At 40.4% G+C, this 18,710-nt stretch overlaps 1 protein-coding gene across 1 annotated transcript in view; it reads right to left on the bottom strand.

Annotated features, from left to right (window-relative positions):
• Positions 1-983: 983 nt before the first annotated feature.
• The window catches only part of RBM25 (RNA binding motif protein 25), a 61,533-nt gene continuing 43,806 nt past the window's right edge, over positions 984-18,710 (bottom strand). Inside the window, exons 11-19 of the mRNA XM_049770349.1 lie at positions 17,485-17,701; positions 17,283-17,372; positions 12,714-12,787; positions 8,292-8,442; positions 5,977-6,301; positions 5,339-5,613; positions 4,435-4,533; positions 3,007-3,054; positions 984-1,406 (exon numbers count right to left, since the gene is read on the bottom strand). Coding sequence (XP_049626306.1) covers positions 1,314-1,406; positions 3,007-3,054; positions 4,435-4,533; positions 5,339-5,613; positions 5,977-6,301; positions 8,292-8,442; positions 12,714-12,787; positions 17,283-17,372; positions 17,485-17,701 — 1,372 coding nt within the window. The 3' untranslated portion in view covers positions 984-1,313. The remainder of the gene's footprint in view (positions 1,407-3,006; positions 3,055-4,434; positions 4,534-5,338; positions 5,614-5,976; positions 6,302-8,291; positions 8,443-12,713; positions 12,788-17,282; positions 17,373-17,484; positions 17,702-18,710) is intronic.

The raw sequence follows: 18,710 nt of genomic DNA, 5'->3' as shown, positions 1-18,710 counted from the left end.
TTGTTTCTTATGTAAGATTTTTTTCTCCCATCACTCTGCTCTTAAACAAAAAGGTGCACCAAAATAAAGCTTAGGACCAGTTAGTGCAAAAATACATTTAAAAAAAGCTCTCGGGGCTAGAGAGAAAGCATGGAGGTAAGGAGTTTGTTTACCTTTCATGCAGAAGGTTATTGATTCGAATCCCGGCATCCCATATGGTCCCGAGCTTGCCAGGAGTGATTTCTGAGCATGGACCCAGGAGTAACCCCCTGAGCTGCCAGGTGTGACCCAAAAACAAAAAAAAACCCACAACTAAAAAAAGCTCTCTAGGTCTGGAGCAGTGGCATGAGGTAACCTAGGACGGACCACGTTTTGAGCCCCGGCGTCCCGTATGGTCTCCCCCAAGCCAGGAGCTATTTCTGAGCACATAGCCAGGAGTATCCCCTGAGCATCATCGGATGTGGCCCCAAAACAAAAACAAACCAAAAAAGCTCTTCAAAATCTAAAGGTCTGCCTCATTTCTAAACAATGAAATGAAGGTTGGGGGTTAGGAATAAGGAGACAAACCACCACTGTGATTCACAGTCTCTTCAAAGAGAGATGAAGCAGGTTATATAGAAAAACCTATTTCATTCAGCAGACTGCTGCTTGTTAATAGAAATATCATGCTCTGGGAGACTGATAACCTAAATTATCTTAGACATTTGAATGGGCACAATACCTAGTTTTCTTTTTGAACATATTTTTCATTTAGGAAACATTTTAGGAAACCCTATCAAGTAAATTTGGAAAAGAAAGACTTTATACATACAGCCACACAAACACATTCATACAGATACAGTAGGGATGAATTGCTTGATAATTTTCACTCCACTTCCTAGTCTTCAACAGGGCTTACCATTTCTTATCAAGGGAAAATGGATGACACTGTTATTATTTGAATTAAGATCACTCAATTGGTTCTTATACAGTACAGTTTCAATATTAAGTGCAGTTCTGCAAAATAATTGGGGAGTCATTTTAATATTTACAAGGAACAAATCAGCAGAACAAGATTATATCAGATAGGCTGTATACAGTAGCTGTGGCTTATAAAACATACCAGTTATTTGTACCTGGTGAGTATAAAGAGAACCAAGGTAGGATCAGATGACTTTACAACCAAGGGAGTACACAGGGCATCAACAAATTAGAGGACAAAAAAAAAAAATTCACATTTTCTACATAAAAAAAAAAAATTACAGATGTCACAATGTCTTTGAGGACAAAGAAAATTCAAAGTCCACTGAAGAATGGGAAAGAAGATTCTGAAAAGGAACAGTAAATGTAAAGTTTTACTTCACAAGACCAATTTTTTTGGCTTCTGTTTCATATATCAATAATCTCCACATTTTAACTATAAAAACTTCTGCTTCTTCATCAAGTACCTAGGGGGGGGGAAAACAAAAACCAATAAATAATCTAAAATAATCATCTTTCAACCTTAGTGACAGAAATAATGACTCAATAATATAAAGGAAATAGATCTTATATAAAATATGTAAATATATAGTACATCTAAAAATGTAGTACAGGGGCTGAAGTGATAGCATGGAGGTAAGTTGTTTGTCTTGCATGCAGAAGAACGGTGGTTCGAATCCTGGCATCCCATATGGTCCCCCATGCCTGCCAGGGGCGATTTCTGAGTGTAGAGCCAGGAGTAACCCTGAGCACTGCTGGGTGTGACCCAAAAACCAAAAAAAAAAAAAAAAAAAAAAGTAGTACAAGGCTGGAGTGGTGGTTAAGTGGATAGGATATTTGTCTTGCATGTGCTGATCTTGTTCATCACTGGCATCCCATATGATTCCCCCAAAAACCACCAGGAATGACTCCTGATTATAGAGCCAGGAGTACATCACTTATTGATCAACAGACTGACTAGGTTAGCTGTGTGCAAGGCAAATAAGCCATACTGCTATGCCATCTCTCAGGCTCCTACAACTTTCTTCATTTAAACCACCACTCCTTGATTTATTTAAACCAATATTTTATTGTTAATATTTTCTACTCTGCCTAGTAAGGTTCATACACTATAAATAAACAATTCTCAAAAGCTCATATCCATCACCTTCATCCCTTTTGCAATCATAGTATTTAAGGGGGAAAAAGAAAAGAACAATCATTGAGGCAAGAGCAACAGTACAGTGGGTAGAATGCTTGCCTTCACACTGATGCCCTAGGTTTGATGCCCAGCACTCCAAATGGTCCATTGAGTCCACCATGAGCAATCCCTGACAAGAGCCAGAAATAAGCCCAGACACTGCCATAAATATAGACTCAAAAAAACAATCAGCAAAACAGAGAAATCATTGGACCTATCTAACATCCCAATTAAATGGAATCCTCAATACCTCTGAACATAATCTGTTTTTATATTTAAAAAGTCTCCTCTGTCCTCACTTTTTTAGCACATATACTGCATAATAACAATTATACCTGTTAAAAATTAGGTATTGCATCATTTTTTCAGTCTTTTGCAATATTGTTCTTCACAATAAGTAAGCACTGTCTAAGTGAAATGATGAGGTCCAGGGATTATATTTATGTAAATACTAAAGGCAGATAATGAGTAGAAATGGATAAAAACAAAATCCTAAAATTACTTTTATTAAATTATAACTTGCTGTGGAAGTTGTTATTCTGTTTTGGCGTATACTCATACTTTAACTCAAAATTCTAAAATTATCTGAAACCAAAGCCAGTTAAAAGAATCAAGTTTGGGGCTGTAAAGATAGCACGGTGGTAGGGCATTTGCCTTGCATGCCACTGACCCGGGAAGGGACCGGTTAGATTCTTGGCATCCCATATGGTCCTCCTGCTTGCCAGGGGCGATTTCTGAGTGCAGAGCCAGGAGTGACCGGAGTGACCACTGAGAGGACATTGGGTGTGGCCCCAAAACCAATCAATCAATAAAGTATTTGAAAAAGAAGAAGAAATCAAGTTTTTGTGTTCAGCTATTAAATATCAATAGCTGAATTTTTAACTTACCATGGCAACATCATCTAAAATGCTCTGAGGTGAACTATGAGCCATAACCTAAAAAAGAAATAAAAAAAATTTTATTTAAAATTAATTGCAGGAATTTCTAAAGTCCTAAAATTCCAGTACCTTCCATCAAATTCCAAAACATATCCTGGGACTTGCTCACTTGCTATCTTCTAAAACTGAGACCTAAACCCATCGTAAATGAGCTAAATATGTTAAAGAACAGTGCTTAATAGAAAACCAACATTTCCACTAAAATACAATTAGCTTCCTGTGATAGTAATTTGTTGCTCCTACACTGAGTTCATTAAAACATAAACTTGAAGAGACAAAGAGTAGGCATGGTGTTTGCCATCCACCAATCAACCCAGATTCAATCCCTAACACCCCATATGGTCCCTCAATCCCAGTCAGCAATGATCCCTGAGCACAAGGCCAGAAGTAATCCCTACGCACTGCTTGGTGTGGGCCCAAAATAAAAACACACAAGGGCAAAACAAAAACAACACATACAACCAAAACAAAAACATACACACAACCAAAAAGACACACACACAACCAAACACAAAAACTTGCCTTTAAGAACAATGAAAGGATGAAGTAAATGTAGGCAGTTTAGCAAGTTTAACAGAGTTGGCCCTGTTACTTCTAAGCATGGTCAGAAACACTCTCAGGGCTGGAGAGAGAACTCAATAGGGTAAGAATATACTTTGTACACAGGAGGCCTGGATTTAGTCCCCAACACAAGGAGTAATACAGGACTATTCCAGAGCACTGGTGGGTATAGCCCAAAACTCATAAGCAAAAACAAAAGGGGCAAAATTTTTCTCAAGCCTCGTTTTCTTCATATTAAAATGAGGGAAATATTACTATTACATCTCTTAAAGTTGTAACAGGTTTCAAGGTAAAAGTCTTAACAAAGTACCTGCCCACATCTAAACCATTATTATCTTTCAGTTCAAAGTAAATTATTACAAACTTGGCACTTTAAGAACTTTGTTCTAGAAAGAAACTAATATTTTAAAGTATGAAACAAAGTTAAGTAGGGCCAGGGGTTCAAAGAGCTGAAGCACATGTTCTGCATGTAGGAGCCCTAGTTTGAGACCCCTGCATTGCCCAATAGCGTAACCACCAATTGAGACTAACTCTCATCATGGCCAAATGTGGCTCAAAAACCCTATCCCTGAGGCCGAAGCAGTGGCACAGGCAGTAGGGCGTCTGCCTTGCCCGTGCTAACCTAGGATGAACTGCTGTGGTTTGATTCCCCAGCGTCCCATATGGTCCCCCAAACCAGGAGCGATTTCTGAGCACATATCTAGGAATAACCCCTGGGTGTGGCCCAAAAACAAAAACAAACAAACAAACAAACTATCTCCTGCTCTGTCCCCAAATTTCAAAACAATATTAGGAGTGTAGGAGTAAAATACTAACCTTAGAACACACAAAATCAACTAATGTAGCTTCTTCTTCACCTATGTATTCTATGATTTTCTTATTAATCCATGGCCTAATTCGTCGTTCCATTAGAATCTGCAAAATTAGAGCAAAGTTACTTATATTAAAGATTATACTTTTGCACTAACTACAAAACATAACTATCATATTTTCCCTTAAGACATTAAAAGAGTAAGGTGTCATGCTGTCATATTATCAAGATAAAATTATTTTTCTAGTTAATGAAAGTCAAGCTTCATCAATAATTTTGCTAATAATCTGAATTCTGTATGTAGGGGAAAATTAGTTCAAAAGCCAAAAATGGTTGCTTTGCATGCTCCAGCTCCCAAGTTCAATTCTCAGCACCATATGCCATCCCTTCCCAGTAATGTGTCATTGAGGATAGCTCTGGTGACACCAAGAAGCACAACAATGCTAAGCCCTATTACTGAACTATCAGGCTCTGACTGCTAGATATAGACAAGTATGGGGAAAGGCCAAGTAACTTCCAATTACGTAACTGGAGACATTTCCTTGGAAAGGTGGATGGGGGTAGCGGATCAAATTCCTTAACATGTCACAGCGTAAATAGTGGGAAGGCTGTGTGCTTTTTGCACGCAGCTGACCCAGGTTTGATCCCTGGCATTCTATTTAGTCAGTCCCCTGAGCCTGCAAGGAATAATTTCTGAGCACAGGGCCAAGAATAATCCCGGATCACTGCTGGGGATAGCCCAAAACAACCCTGATCCCACCCCCAAGAAGAATAAAATATATATATATATATATATATATATATATATATATATATATATATAATCATCTGATTGTCACTAACAGAACTAAACTGGCATGCTATTCAAAATCACTCTCAAGTAAAATGACAGCATAATTTGTTACTCACAGAATCCACAATAGACCAATCCAGAGGATAAGCAAAGAGTTCAGGTTTGGCTGTAGGGATTTTTTCAATAAGACTTTTAATATGCTTGCGTTTTTCTTCAGTGTTTACAGTGCCTTTGGCAGCATTTTTATCATCTTCACCATAATCCAATGGGACCAGTTTCCTTTTCCGAGGAACATCATCACTGTCTTCGTCCTCAAATTTGTTAAAGACACTATCTACAGGGAGTTTCTTTCTCTTCACAGAATTAGGTTGACCAGGACTATTGGAAGCACCTATAGTAAAACCATTGTATTAATGAGAGTTTGTTTTGAAATATTACATTTTACATCCCATTAACCCTAAAGAGCAATCACAAAGTTTTACTTCCGTATATCTCATAGGAAGATCCCAACTGTAAAAAGTAACTACTCACAAGTGCTAGAAAATTTAACTTTTCACTTCTTCTCAGAAGTCGAAGCATCTGCAGATATAGGAGCACTAGTAGAACTATGAGAACAATCATGAGCTAGAAAGGCATTTTTTTTTTTAATATTTATCTACCTACCTAGCAGCATATTGATTTTTTTCCTGTAAGGCAAAAATTAGGTATTTTTAGTAATATGAGTATACAATGAATAAAAAAAACCCATACATACCTAGTTTAAGACTCAGTCCTATTTTTGGCCTATGCTCCTCAGGTTGTTGCTGATCTGGTGAGTTTTCGTGAGGAATAATAATACCACAGGGAGACTCATCCCCAGGAGTATTGGGGGTTGCATTGCCACTGGCAGAAGAAACAGATGGAGCAGAACTGATGGGTCTCAGAGTTGGTTTCAGACAGGGTTTTTGCTCAGGCTCTTCTTCCTCTTCAACAGGTTCCTCTCGTTTTTCTTCTTTTTCTTGCTTTTCTTCTTCTTCTTCCTCTGATTCTGGTTCTTGCTTTATTTGAGGTTGTCTACGCCTTTCAGCCTCTTGTTCCATCTAAAACGAAAAAATTAATCTGATCAACCTAAAAAGCTCCCAACTACACTTGATGCTGCCAACTTATTTTATAAAATCTTTCATAAAAATCTCTAGTTCTCTTTTGTTTGGTTTTTTTTTGGGGGGGGGCCACACCCAGCAGGGATCAGGGGTTACTCCTGGTTCTGCACTCACAATTTACTCCTGATAGGTTCAGGGAATCATATGGGATGTCAGGATTGAAAAAGATTGGCCACAAGCAAGGCAAATGCCCTCTTGTTCCCATTATGCTATCACTCTGGCCCTTGGTTTTTCCTTTATTTTATGAGTAAAATTCCTGAGAAAGAGACCATTCCTGTCTCTCAGTACTAAACTCATTTTACATTATTTCTTCAGCTGACAGTAAACATTATCAAAATAGATGATTTAAAATTAGTGAAAAAAAGAGTATGCTTTAACATCTTCATTAAAAAAACAAAAATAATGTTCATAATTGGTTTTGGATTTAAGGGCTTACTTTCAGCTGTGGAATCATTCCAGGTGGGGTCTGAGATAGTGCTGAGTATCAAACACAGGATGGTAGTGCACAAGGCAAGCATCTTGTACAGCAGCCATCACTGGGACCCAGAAAAATTATTTTAAAGTATGAATATGGCTAAGAAAATAATATAGCTGTTAAGAAGCTTGTTTTTCAAAGGGCTAACCTGGGTTGCATTATCAGCATCCCATTATGGTCTACATAGCACTGCAGGAAGTGATGCCTGAGTGCAGGGTCAGGAATAATACCCAAGTACTTCCATATGCGAACAAAACCAAAACAAGCACAGAATCAAAGAAAAGTATGAACAGCATGCTTACACTGTATAAATAAACTAAAATCATCAGGTTGGCCATGCATAATCAATGCTGTTATCCTAAGTAAATAAACTATTATTTATAAAATTATGTGACGGCTGATATGTGCTCACCCAATATGGAACCCCAAGAATGCTAAGAGAGATTTCAGAGCACAAAGCCAAGAGTAAGTCATGAGGACAGCTGGATATAGCAGCAAAGAAAAAGGGGGTGGTGCATTATTATATTGATAAAGTACTAAGAATTAAAATCCTCTAGCCTGAAACAAAAAAGAAAACTTAGAAAATAAAGTGCCACCTTTAGGAGCCAACTTATAGGACAATTTACATCATTCTAATTGTTCACAATAAGTAAAGAATTTTTTTATTTTGTTTTGGTTTTTAGGGGGGCTGCACCAGGTGATGCTCAGGGATTACTCCTGGCTATGCGCTCAGAAATCATCCCTGGCTTTGGGAGACCATCTAGATCAAACTGAGGTCTGTCCTCGGTCTGCCGCATGCAAGGCAAACATCCTCACACTGTGCTATCACTCCGGCCCCAGTTAAGAATTTTTAAGAGCTTTCACAGGGCAAAAAGAACTCACAAATGTCATTAAGTTGTAGAGTACAGAGATAGTACAGAGAGAAGGGTGTTTGCCTTCCATGTCCCACTACAAATGGTCTCCCAGGCCCCAACCATGAGTAATCCCTGAGTGTGAAGTAAAATTTGAGAACAGAACAGCTCTGGACAAAAAGCAAACCCCCAAAAAAGTGCTAGGGAAAATTTCAAGGCAATGTTTAGGACAAATTTTTATATCTTTCGTACAATACTCCAACAATATCAAGGCAAGACATCTGTAAGAAGTTTAGAAAACAATCATTTCCCTTTGAACCAAACTAAATCATACTTGGTTTCCTTAAAATGACATGATATGGGCCCGGAGAGAGAGCACAGTGGTGTTTGCCTTGCAAGCATCCGATCCAGGACCTAAGGTGGTTGGTTCGAATCCCGGTGTCCAATATGGTCCCCCGTGCCTGCCAGGAGCTATTTCTGAGCAGACAGCCAGGAGTAACCCCTGAGCATCGCCGGGTGTGGCCCAAAAACCAAAAAAAAAAAAAAAAAAAAAAAAAGACATGATATTCCTAAAACTACTGTTATAAATAGCATAATTTCTCACCCTCTGGAGTTCTGCATCTGGATCCGGGTGTCCTTCTGCCAGAAGACGCTGCCTAATTTCTTCTAGTTCTTCTTTCTCTCTTTTTCTATCCCGTTCATCTGCCTCCATTTCCTTTTCCCTATCACGCAACCTTTTTTGAAGAGCACTGCCCCTGCAAAATTAAATCATTTTAGATATTACTTAACTATTACACATACATCCAAAAGTACTTGCATACTGAGATTGAAAAATTGCCCTTTGTTGTTGTTGTTGTTGTTTTATGCCACATCCAACTATGCTCAGCTTACTCCTGATTCTACACTCATGGATCACTCCTGGGTTGGCTGCATGCTAGGCAAAACTTTTATTGGTTTTTTTGGCCCTAAAATATCATCTTAACGTTCAGAATATGCAATGTGTTCTCTAATGCCATTTTTTTTTTTTGGGTCACACCCGGCAGTGCTCAGGGGTTTTTCCTGGCTCCAGGCTCAGAAATTGCTCCTGGCAGGCACGGGGGACCATATGGGACGCCGGGATTCGAACCGATGACCTTCTGCATGAAAGGTAAATGCCTTACCTCCATGCTATCTCTCCAGCCCCTCTAATGCCATTTATGTATTAATTTGTATTTATATAGCCACATCTAGAGTTGCTCAGGGATCACTGCTGATGAGGATTTTTGGTGGTATTCAGGATCAAATCCAGGTCAGTCATGTGCAAGGCAAGAATCTTACCCACTGGGCCCGGAGAGATAGCACAGGGGTGTTTGCCTTGCAAGCAGCTGATCCAGGACCTAAGGTGGTTGGTTCGAATCCCGGTGTCCCATATGGTCCCCTGTGCCTGCCAGGAGCTATTTCTGAGCAGACTGCCAGGAGTAACCCCTGAGCATCGCCAGGTGTGGTCCAAAAACCAAAAACCAAAAAAAAAAAAAAAAAAAAAAGAATCTTACCCACTGTACTATCACTGCTGCTCCCTAAGGTTAATTTTTGGTAAATAAGTTTTGTCACCAATTCTCATTTAAAAAAACATTTTTTGGGGGGGTCACATCCAGCAGCGCTCAGGTGTTACTCCTGGCTCTATGCTCAGAAATCACTCCTGGCAAGCTCGGGGAACCATATGGGATGCCAGGATTCGAACTACCAACCTTCTGCACGCAAGGCAAAAGCCTTACTACCTCCATGCTATCTCTCCGGACCCCAACTCTCATTTTTATTGTATAGTATGTGCACTTTAGAATCTAGGCACTACATAAAGCACTTAAAGTCCCACCGGGAAAAATCTCTGAGTAAAAAGTAGACCCCAGGGCCGGGAGAGATAGCACAGTGGTGTTTGCCTTGCAAGCAGCCAATCTAGGACCTAAGGTGGTTGGTTCGAATCCCGGTGTCCCATATGGTCCCCCGTGCCTGCCAGGAGCGATTTCTGAGCAGACAGTCAGGAGTAACCCCTGAGCACTGCCGGGTGTGGCCCAAAAACCAAAAAAAAAAAAAAGTAGACCCCAAACACCGCCACTGTTTCTTCCAAATCAATAAAGGAGTATCAGTAATGCTTTGTTCAGTATCTTTTTTTTTTTTGGTTTTTGGTTTTTGGGCCACACCTATAACACTCAGGGGTTACTCCTGGCTATGTGCTCAGAAGTTGCTCCTGGCTTGGGGGACCATATAGGACGCCGTGGGATTGAACTGCGGTCCATCCAAGGTTAGCACAGGCACCCGGCCCCTTGTTCAATATCTTGATGTCAATCCTTTCAAGGTGGAAAAAATGTTATAGCTCACAATCAACAGAAACAGAATTCTCAAAATGAACAATTATGTATTAACTGCTATTTTAGTAAGTGATGTTTTGGAGCCATATCAGGTAACGCTCAAGGACGCACCAGAATGCCCATATCAGAATGCTTGATACCTTACCAGGTATCAAAGGGTTGTACCTAGTGCTGCTCCAGGGACCACAACGTGCCAAATAAGCAAAGAATGAACTTTTAGCCCTGTATGTGCTATCTCTCCTGGTCCCCTTTTTCATTTCTCTAAAGTTTTGGGGTAACATCCAGCAGCCCTCAGGGGCTACTACTGGTTCTGCACTCAAAAATTATTTCTGGGGGCCAAGAGATAGCATGGAGATAGTGTGTTTGCCTTGCATGCAGAATAATGGTGGTTCAAATCCCATATGATCCTCCAAGCCTGCCAGGAGCGATTTCTGAGCGTAGAGTCTGAGAGCTGCCAGGTGTGAAACCTCCCACCCCCCCCAAAAAAACCAAAACCAAAACCAAACAAAGCTAAATTATTTCTGGCTCTCTCCAGAGACTATATGAGATGCCAGGGATCAAAGCCATGCCAGTGCATGCAAAGCAAGGACTCTCCCCTTGGTCCTCACTGCTATAATTTCTGTACTACTATATAAATATTTCACCTATGAAATATAGCAACTATACAGTTACTGTTATTTTAAAACAATATGGGGCTGGGGCAGTGGCACAGGGTGTAGGGTGTCTGCCTTGAGCACACTAGCCAAGGACGAACCATGGTTCGATTCCCCTGACGTACCATATGGTCCCCCAAGCCAGGAGTGATTTCTGAGTGCATAGCCATGAGTAACCCCTGAGCATCACTGGGTGTGGCCCAAAAACAAACAAATAACACAAAAATCCTAATATTTATCATATAAAATATTTCATTACTAAGTATAAAAAAATCATTACTGGGACCGGAGAGATAGCATGAAGGTATGGCATTTGCCTTTCATGCAGGAGGTCATCGGTTCGAATCCCGGCGCCCCATATGGTCCCCCGTGCCTGCCAGGAGCAATTTCTGAGCCTGGAGCCAGGAATAACCCCTGAGCACTGCCGGGTGTGACCCAAAAACCACAAAAAAAAAAAAAAAAAAAAAAAAAAATCATTACTTCTTGGTCCTTGCTATATCCAGTTCTTTCCATTTAAGTTGCTCATTTCACCATTCTAGTTATTTTGAAATCAGTAGAATAAATTATATGTTTAATACTCCTAGCTACATTCAGGATTACAATAGACAAGTAAGTTCTTTTGTTCTGTGCCTTGGTAGTACTGAGAAACAAACCAGGGTCTCACAATTACAAGGCAAATTCTCGATCACTGAGTTCATATGTATATATTAGCCCCAAATATGTAGCCCCAACACATTCAGAGGTTGCCAAGAGATTAAACCTCCTGCATGCAATGCATGTGCTCATTCCCACTGAGGTACTTTATCTCTTTGACTCCACTGCCCGGTTTTATTTTTAATCAAGATAGTTTTTGGGGCCCGGAGCGATGGCACAGCGGTATTTGCCTTGCAAGCAGCCGATCCAGAACCTAAGGTGGTTGGTTCGAATCCGGTGTCCCATATGGTTCCCCATGCCTGCCAGGAGCTATTTCTGAGCAGATAGCCAGGAGTAACCCCTGAGCACCGCCGGGTGTGACCCAAAAACCACACACACACACAAAAAAAAGATAGTTTTTGTATCTTGGGAAGTATGGTCAGATGTAGTGGGAGTAGAACAAATCAAATTTTACAATACTGCCATGAGGATTGAATGGAATTTAGAAATAACATGGGGAAAATAGTATTAAGACAGTATGCATGATTTTCTCATCATAATAATAAAGATATACAGAAATTTGATTGCTTTTCAACAGATCTTTTTTGTTTTGTTTTGGGGTCATACCCGACAGCGCACAGGGGTAACTCCTGGCTCTGTGCTCAGAAGTTGCTCCTGGCAGGTTCAGGGGACTGTATGGGATGGCGGGAATTGAACCCAGGTCCGTCCTGCATCAGCTGCATGCAAAGCAAATGCCCACCCCTGTGCTATTTTTCCGGTCCCACTTTTCAACAGATCTTTTTTTTTTTTGGTTTTTGGGTCACACCCAGCAATGCTCAGGGATTATTCCTAGCTCTATGCTCAGAAATCACCCCAGGCAGGCTCTGGGACCATATGGGATGCTGGGATTTGAACCAGCGACCTTCCGCATGTACGGCAAACGCCTTACCGCTGTGCTATCTCTCCGGGCCCACTTTTCAACAGATCTTAACCACCACATAAAACATTATCTTAACTACAGGAGTTATCAGAAGAGAAAATGTGAACAATTTTTTCTTTTATCTCCAGATGGGGAGTATAAGGTTTGGGCCACACCCACATTCAGGGTTAAACCTGGCTCTGAGCTCAGTAATCACTCTTGGCAGGCTCAGAGAACCATATGGGATGCTGGGGATCGAACTTGGGCCAGCTACTTGTAAGGCAAACACTCTACACGCTGTGCTATGGCTCTGGCCCAATAATTTATTCTTTCGTATTCCACTGAGAAAACCTATATTATCTGATGTTCAAAAAAACCAGGGTGGGGGGAACATCAGCAAACACAAAGCACTTAAGAGTTATAAAGTGACCCAAAAACAACAACAAAAAAAAGTTTATAAAGTAAAGTTTCTTTACCTGTAATACTTGGGATCATCTCTATCATCATCATAATCTTCTAAGAATTCTTTTAGTCGTTTAGCTTCTTTTGCCTTTGAGAAATGAAAGAGTACAAAATTGAAATAAAATTTCAATCATTGCATCCCCCACATCCCCGCTAAATATTTTCCTTGTTTTTTGTTTTTTTCGTTTTGTTTTTTTGGGTCACACCGGCAGTGTGTGTGACCAGGGGTTAACTCCTGATTCTATGCTCAGAAATCGCCCCTGGCAGGCACAGGGGACCATATGGGATGCAGGGATTCGAACCACCATCCTTCTGCATGAAAGGCAAACGCCTTACCTCCATGCTATCTTTCAGGCCCCGCTAAATATTTTCTTTATTCTTTTCTCATTTTACCTACAACTTTTTTTTTGGGGGGCTTTTTTTTGGGCCACACCTGATGATGCTCAGGGGTTTACACTTTACACTCAGAAATCGCTTCTGGCTTGGGGGGACCATAAAGAATGTGGGGGATCAAACCATGATCTGTTCTAGGTTAGTCGCATGCAAACAGCCTTACCACTTGCGTCACTGCTCTGGCCCCTCCAACTAAAGTTTTTAAACTTCATATATAACATTTAATTATTTTTCTTTTGAGTACAAAACAAATCCTACTTAGAACTTATCAATGACTAATGGCCAAGCAAGTGCAAGCAAAGACCAAAAAATTGAACTATGTTAAATTAACAAATATCTCAAAAAAACTTCTTTCTCAAAATAAGAAATTCAAAGTAAGAATATAGACAATACATAGGCAAGAAGAAAGTATTTGCACACCATTCATCAAAGTGGTATGTCCAAAAATATAAAGCTCTGGTAAACTTCAGAAGAAAATCCAACTCTACTAATAAGAAATGGAAAGGAAAAATAGATATTGGGGGTGGGGGGTGAAAAAAAGAAATGGAAAGAGGAAGAGAAACTTCCTCAAAGAAGAAATACAAATGGTCAAAAAGCTCATGAAATATATACTCTGCATCACTAATCATCAGGGAAATGAGAATCAAAACAACAATGCTTTATCACCTCACACCAGACAGACCTGACACACATCAAAAAGGACAATCAGTGTTGACATGAATGTAGAAAAAAAGGAACCCTAATTAACTGCTGAGAATGTTGAGTGGTCCAGCTTTTATGGGAAGTAGATTAATATATATATACAATAATAAAAATATATATTTATAATATAAATATTACTTGCAGTGAGAACGATGTAGTTACGCAACTTGCGGCTATGCAGATAAAACTGGAGGAATATAATGCTCAATGAATTTTGTCAGAGGTAAAGAGACAGACACAGTAATCTCTAATACATAGGATATAAGAAACATATCTAGGGAATAACTAATGTGCAAAGAAATAAAAATGAAGAGCTTGAGAACTGATCTTCAGAGAAACACTGTGCCTATGCTAAGATTCCGGGCTGCGCCAGACCAACCAACCAGCCGGCTGCCCAAGCAAGGTCCTACAAGAGAACTATGAAGAGGACAATTCTTCCAGCGTTCCATTTCATGGAGAATGTTTCAGGCCCTCTCAGGTATTTTTGAGACCAAGTTGCTTGACTTGACTCGAGACCAAACCACAACTTGATCACTCCCAGGACAGCTGAAGATATCCAGAGATCTAGAACATATGGCCAGAGCATAGAGTGCAACAAGTAACGTGTTTGCCTTATACGCAGCTGACCAGATCCCAGAACTCTTTAAGTTTCCTGAACACTGCGAGGAATGATCCCTGAGCACAGAGCCATGAGTAAATCCTAAACATTGCTGAGTGTACCTCTCCATAAAAAAATGACAGAGAACTGATCTTCAGTGAAAAGCTTACCACACAGAGGGGAGAAATTAGGGGGATAAGCCAGAAAAGGGAACACTATGAGAATGGTGAAGGGGAATAGTTACCCTAGAGGAAAATGGTGTACTGAAAGAAGATAAAATGATGCATATGATATCTTATAAGAGTTAAAACACAGTACTGAAAAGATAAAGTGATGCATATGATATCTTATAAGTAAGAGTAAAAACACAGTACTAAAAAGAAAAAAGAGGAAAAAGAGCATATCAGAGACAGGCCGTGGAGGCATGAGGAAAACTGGGGATATTGGCGAAATGAAGAGTATACTGGTGATGGGGTTGGTGTTTAAATTATATTCGCGTGTCAATCCAATTCTGAACAATGAAAATACAGAAATTTAAAGTTCCAAAAATAAGGCTGGACAGATAGGACAAAATGTAGGACACTTGCCTTGAATGAGAGCAATCCAATTTAATACCCAGTATCCTGTATAGTCCTGATTCTTTTTTTTTTTTTTTTTTTTTTTTTTTTTTTTAGTTTTTGGGCCACACCCGGCGGTGCTCAGGGGTTACTCCTGGCTGTCTGCTCAGAAATAGCTCTTGGCAGGCACGGGGGACCACATGGGACACCGGGATTCGAACCAACCACCTTTGGTCCTGGATCGGCTGCTTGCAAGGCAAACGCCGCTGTGCCATCTCTCCGGGCCCTGCTGTGCCATCTCTCCGGGCCCCTGATTTTTTTTTTTTAATAGTCCCGACTTCTGCCATGAGAGAACTCTAAACACATCAGGATTAAAGTAAGTCCTGAACACTGTTACACCAAAAAACAAAATAGGGCCAGAGAGCTAGTACAAGTGGCCGACCCTGAATTAATCCCCAGCACCCCATATGCCTGAGCACATCAGGAGTGATTCCTGAGTGCAGAGCCAGGAGTAACAATACCTGTGCTTTGCTGGATATGGCCGAAAAACGTTTACAAGAGAACAATTTCTTCAGAGTAGAATAGGCAAGCAAAGAGAAAAGCAAGCAAGTTGTATTCAAGAGAAAACTTGGGCTTGAAAAACAAACCGCTTCCCTGAATTTAAAACACACTGCAATGGCTGGAAAGACTGTACAGCAGGTACGATGATGAGTGCCTTCCAGCAAGCGCCTGACCTAGGCTAGATCCCCAAACCACATATGGTCCCCCAATCTCCTCCACAAGTTATTTCTGAGCTCAAAGCAGACAGGTGAGGCCAAAACAAAAACAAAAACACCATTGAAGAAGCAATGCTCAGGCCTAGATGCAACTGGAGGTATGCCTAGAGTGCTTGCAACTAAGCTGGGTTTATGGGCATGAAGGCCTGCACACTGATCCAGACATCTGAGTTATCTCAACAGCCACAAATACTATAAATTTCTTTTATTTGTTTGTTTGGTTTTGGTTTTTGGGTTACACCCAGCAGCACTCAGGGGTCACTCCTGGTTCTACACTCAGAAATTGCTCCTGGCAGGCTCAGGGGACCATATGGTATGCTGGGATTCAAACCACTGACCTTCTGCATGCAAGGCAAACGCTTTACCTCCATGCTATCTCTCCATTATGTTTTGTTTTGTTTTTAAGCCAGTGACCCTCAGGGGTCACTCCTGGCTATATGCTCAGAAATCACTCCTGGCTTGGGGATCAAACCGTGGTTGTCTTGGGTTGTCTTGGGTCAAACGTGTGCTAGGCCAATGCCTTACCACTGCGCCATCACTCTAGCCCCAATACTACAAACTTTTTTTTTTTTTTGGTTTTGGGTCATACCCGGCAGCACTCAGGGGCCACTCCTGGCTCTGTGCTCAGAAATCGCCCCTGGTAGGCTCAGAGGACCATATGGGATGCTGGGATTCAAACCACCGTCCTTCTGCATGCATGCAAGGCAAATACCCTACCACTTGCTATCTCTCCAGTCCCAATACTACAAATTTCTAAAACAAGTTGTTTTCAGTTTTGTACTTCTGGAAATTTTTCTATATAATTTTGTTCTACAACAACAAATTTTGTATATAAGGAGAAAAATTACTGCTATATTAAAATTGTTTCACAGTTATCTGACAACTATAAGACTTTATTACCAGTGGACTCAAGAGTACATTATTTAATTTTAAAAGAATGTAAATATATGGGACCGGAGAGCTAGCATGGAGGTAAGGCGTGCAGAAGGTCGGTGGTTCGAATCCAGGTGTCCTATATGGTCCCCTGAGCCTGCCAGGATTGATTTCTGAGCTTAGAGCCAGGAGTAACCCCTGAGCGCTGCTGGGTGGGACCCAAAACAAACAACAAACAAACAAAACAAAAAGAATGTAAATTTAAAATAATGCATTTTGGGGCCAGAGAGATAGCACAGCAGCCTTTGCCTTGCAAGCAGCTGACCCAGGACCTAAGGTGGTTGGTTCGAATCCCGGCGTCCCATATGATCCGCCTTGCCTGCCAGGAGCTATTTCTGAGCAGGTAGCCAGGAGTAACCTCTGAGCACCCCTGGTGTGGCCCAAAAATAATAATAATAATAATAATAATAATAATAATAATAATAATAATAACAACAACAACAACAACAATAATAATGCATTTTGAGGTGATAATTTTTCTAAATTTTATCAGAAATCAAAATTTTATTCAGAATAGGGCCACACTTGGCAGTACTCAGGGTTGGATTCATTAAAAGCAAATACTTTAAACCCTTACTATCTTCTTTAGTTCCCAAATCCCTTGTTTTTAATGCAGAAAATTACCATTTCTCTTCTTCGTTCTTCTTCTCTTTCTGCTTCTTTCTCATATTCCCGTGTTTTCTTCCGTTCTCTGATTTCCCAATTCTTAAGGCGCTAAAAAAAATAAAAAAGTCTAAGCTTTAAAAATGTACAAAGGGGTCTAACAAATTTTGGCTAATCTACAAAAGTCGAACTTCTAGTATAAAAAACATTCCCCTTCACTAACCTCCTGGTAAGCAGCTTCTTTCTCTCGTAATTTTCTTTCAAGTTTTCTTCGTTCATATGCATCTTCTTCATCCTCTTCCCGGTCCCGCTTCTTGTCTTTCTCCCGCTCTCGTTCTCTTTCTCTCTCTCGCTCTCTTTCTCGTTCTCGTTCTCTTTCACGTTCCCGTTCTCTCTCTCGTTCTCTTTCCCGTTCCCTTTCACGATCTCTGCTCTTTTCTCTAAGTAAACAAATGTTGCTATCAGACTTGTTTCTTTAAAAAAAAAAAAGGAAGAATCCGAGAAGGCGCAGCAAGTAGGTCACTTGTCTTGCAAGCAGTCAACCCAGATTTAATCCGTCACTCCAGGTGATCCCCCAAATCCTACCAGGAGTGACCATTGGTGCAAAGCCAGGGTGAGCCTTGAGCACAGCTAGGTTTGTCCAAATAACAAAAAAATATTAAGTTGTAAGGTTTAAATGCAGGCATGGCAGACTGTGGTTTGATTCCCTGACCTCTGCCAGGAGTGATCACTGTGCAGAACCAGTAAGCAAACCTTCAGAAAAGCTGGGCATGACCAGAAGAAACACATACCGTATACCCTCTCGAAAATTATTTTGGCAGTGTTCAAATAATGGTCTTATCAAAGGTGGGAATAAAAGAGCACTGTGATTTGTTACAGATATATTAGGACTGTGTTAGCAAATGTTTTAAAATGTTTATTTCAGAATCACAAAATATTTAGTATGATGCCATGAATCTCTCTGGCTAAGAAACATGTTTAAAAACTGTTTTTCGGTAGGCAGAGACGTAGTACAGTGAGAAGGGTGCTTGGCTTGCACACAGGGACCCAGGTTTGATGCCCAACATCCAGTAATGGTTCTCTCCAAACCTTGCCAGGAGTAATCCTTGAGTGCAGATCCAGAAGTAAGCCGTGAGAACCAATAGGTATGGATAGAATAAAATCAAAACCAACAAAAGAAACCTTTTCCCTTTCTACTTCCTTCTATTTTTTTTAAATACTGTTATACTTTTTATGCATACAAGTTCCAACACTAGAGTGGCACTTCCTTCAACTGATGCCCCAAAGGTTCATCTAATTCTACTCCACCAACCATGAAAACTCAATTCTATAGTTTTCACTCTGATGCCTTTTGCCATTTGTTATTTCCATAATAGGTTTATCTGTTCACATGAGAGACTGGTTTTGTTTGTTGACTGAATTTTGTGGCTATACCCAGCATTATTCAGG

This window comes from Suncus etruscus, chromosome 3, assembly GCF_024139225.1.
Source record: "Suncus etruscus isolate mSunEtr1 chromosome 3, mSunEtr1.pri.cur, whole genome shotgun sequence".
Classification (NCBI taxonomy): domain Eukaryota; kingdom Metazoa; phylum Chordata; class Mammalia; order Eulipotyphla; family Soricidae; genus Suncus; species Suncus etruscus.
The sequence above is the reverse complement of the archived record's forward strand: the minus strand, read 5'-3'. Positions and strand labels throughout refer to the sequence as shown.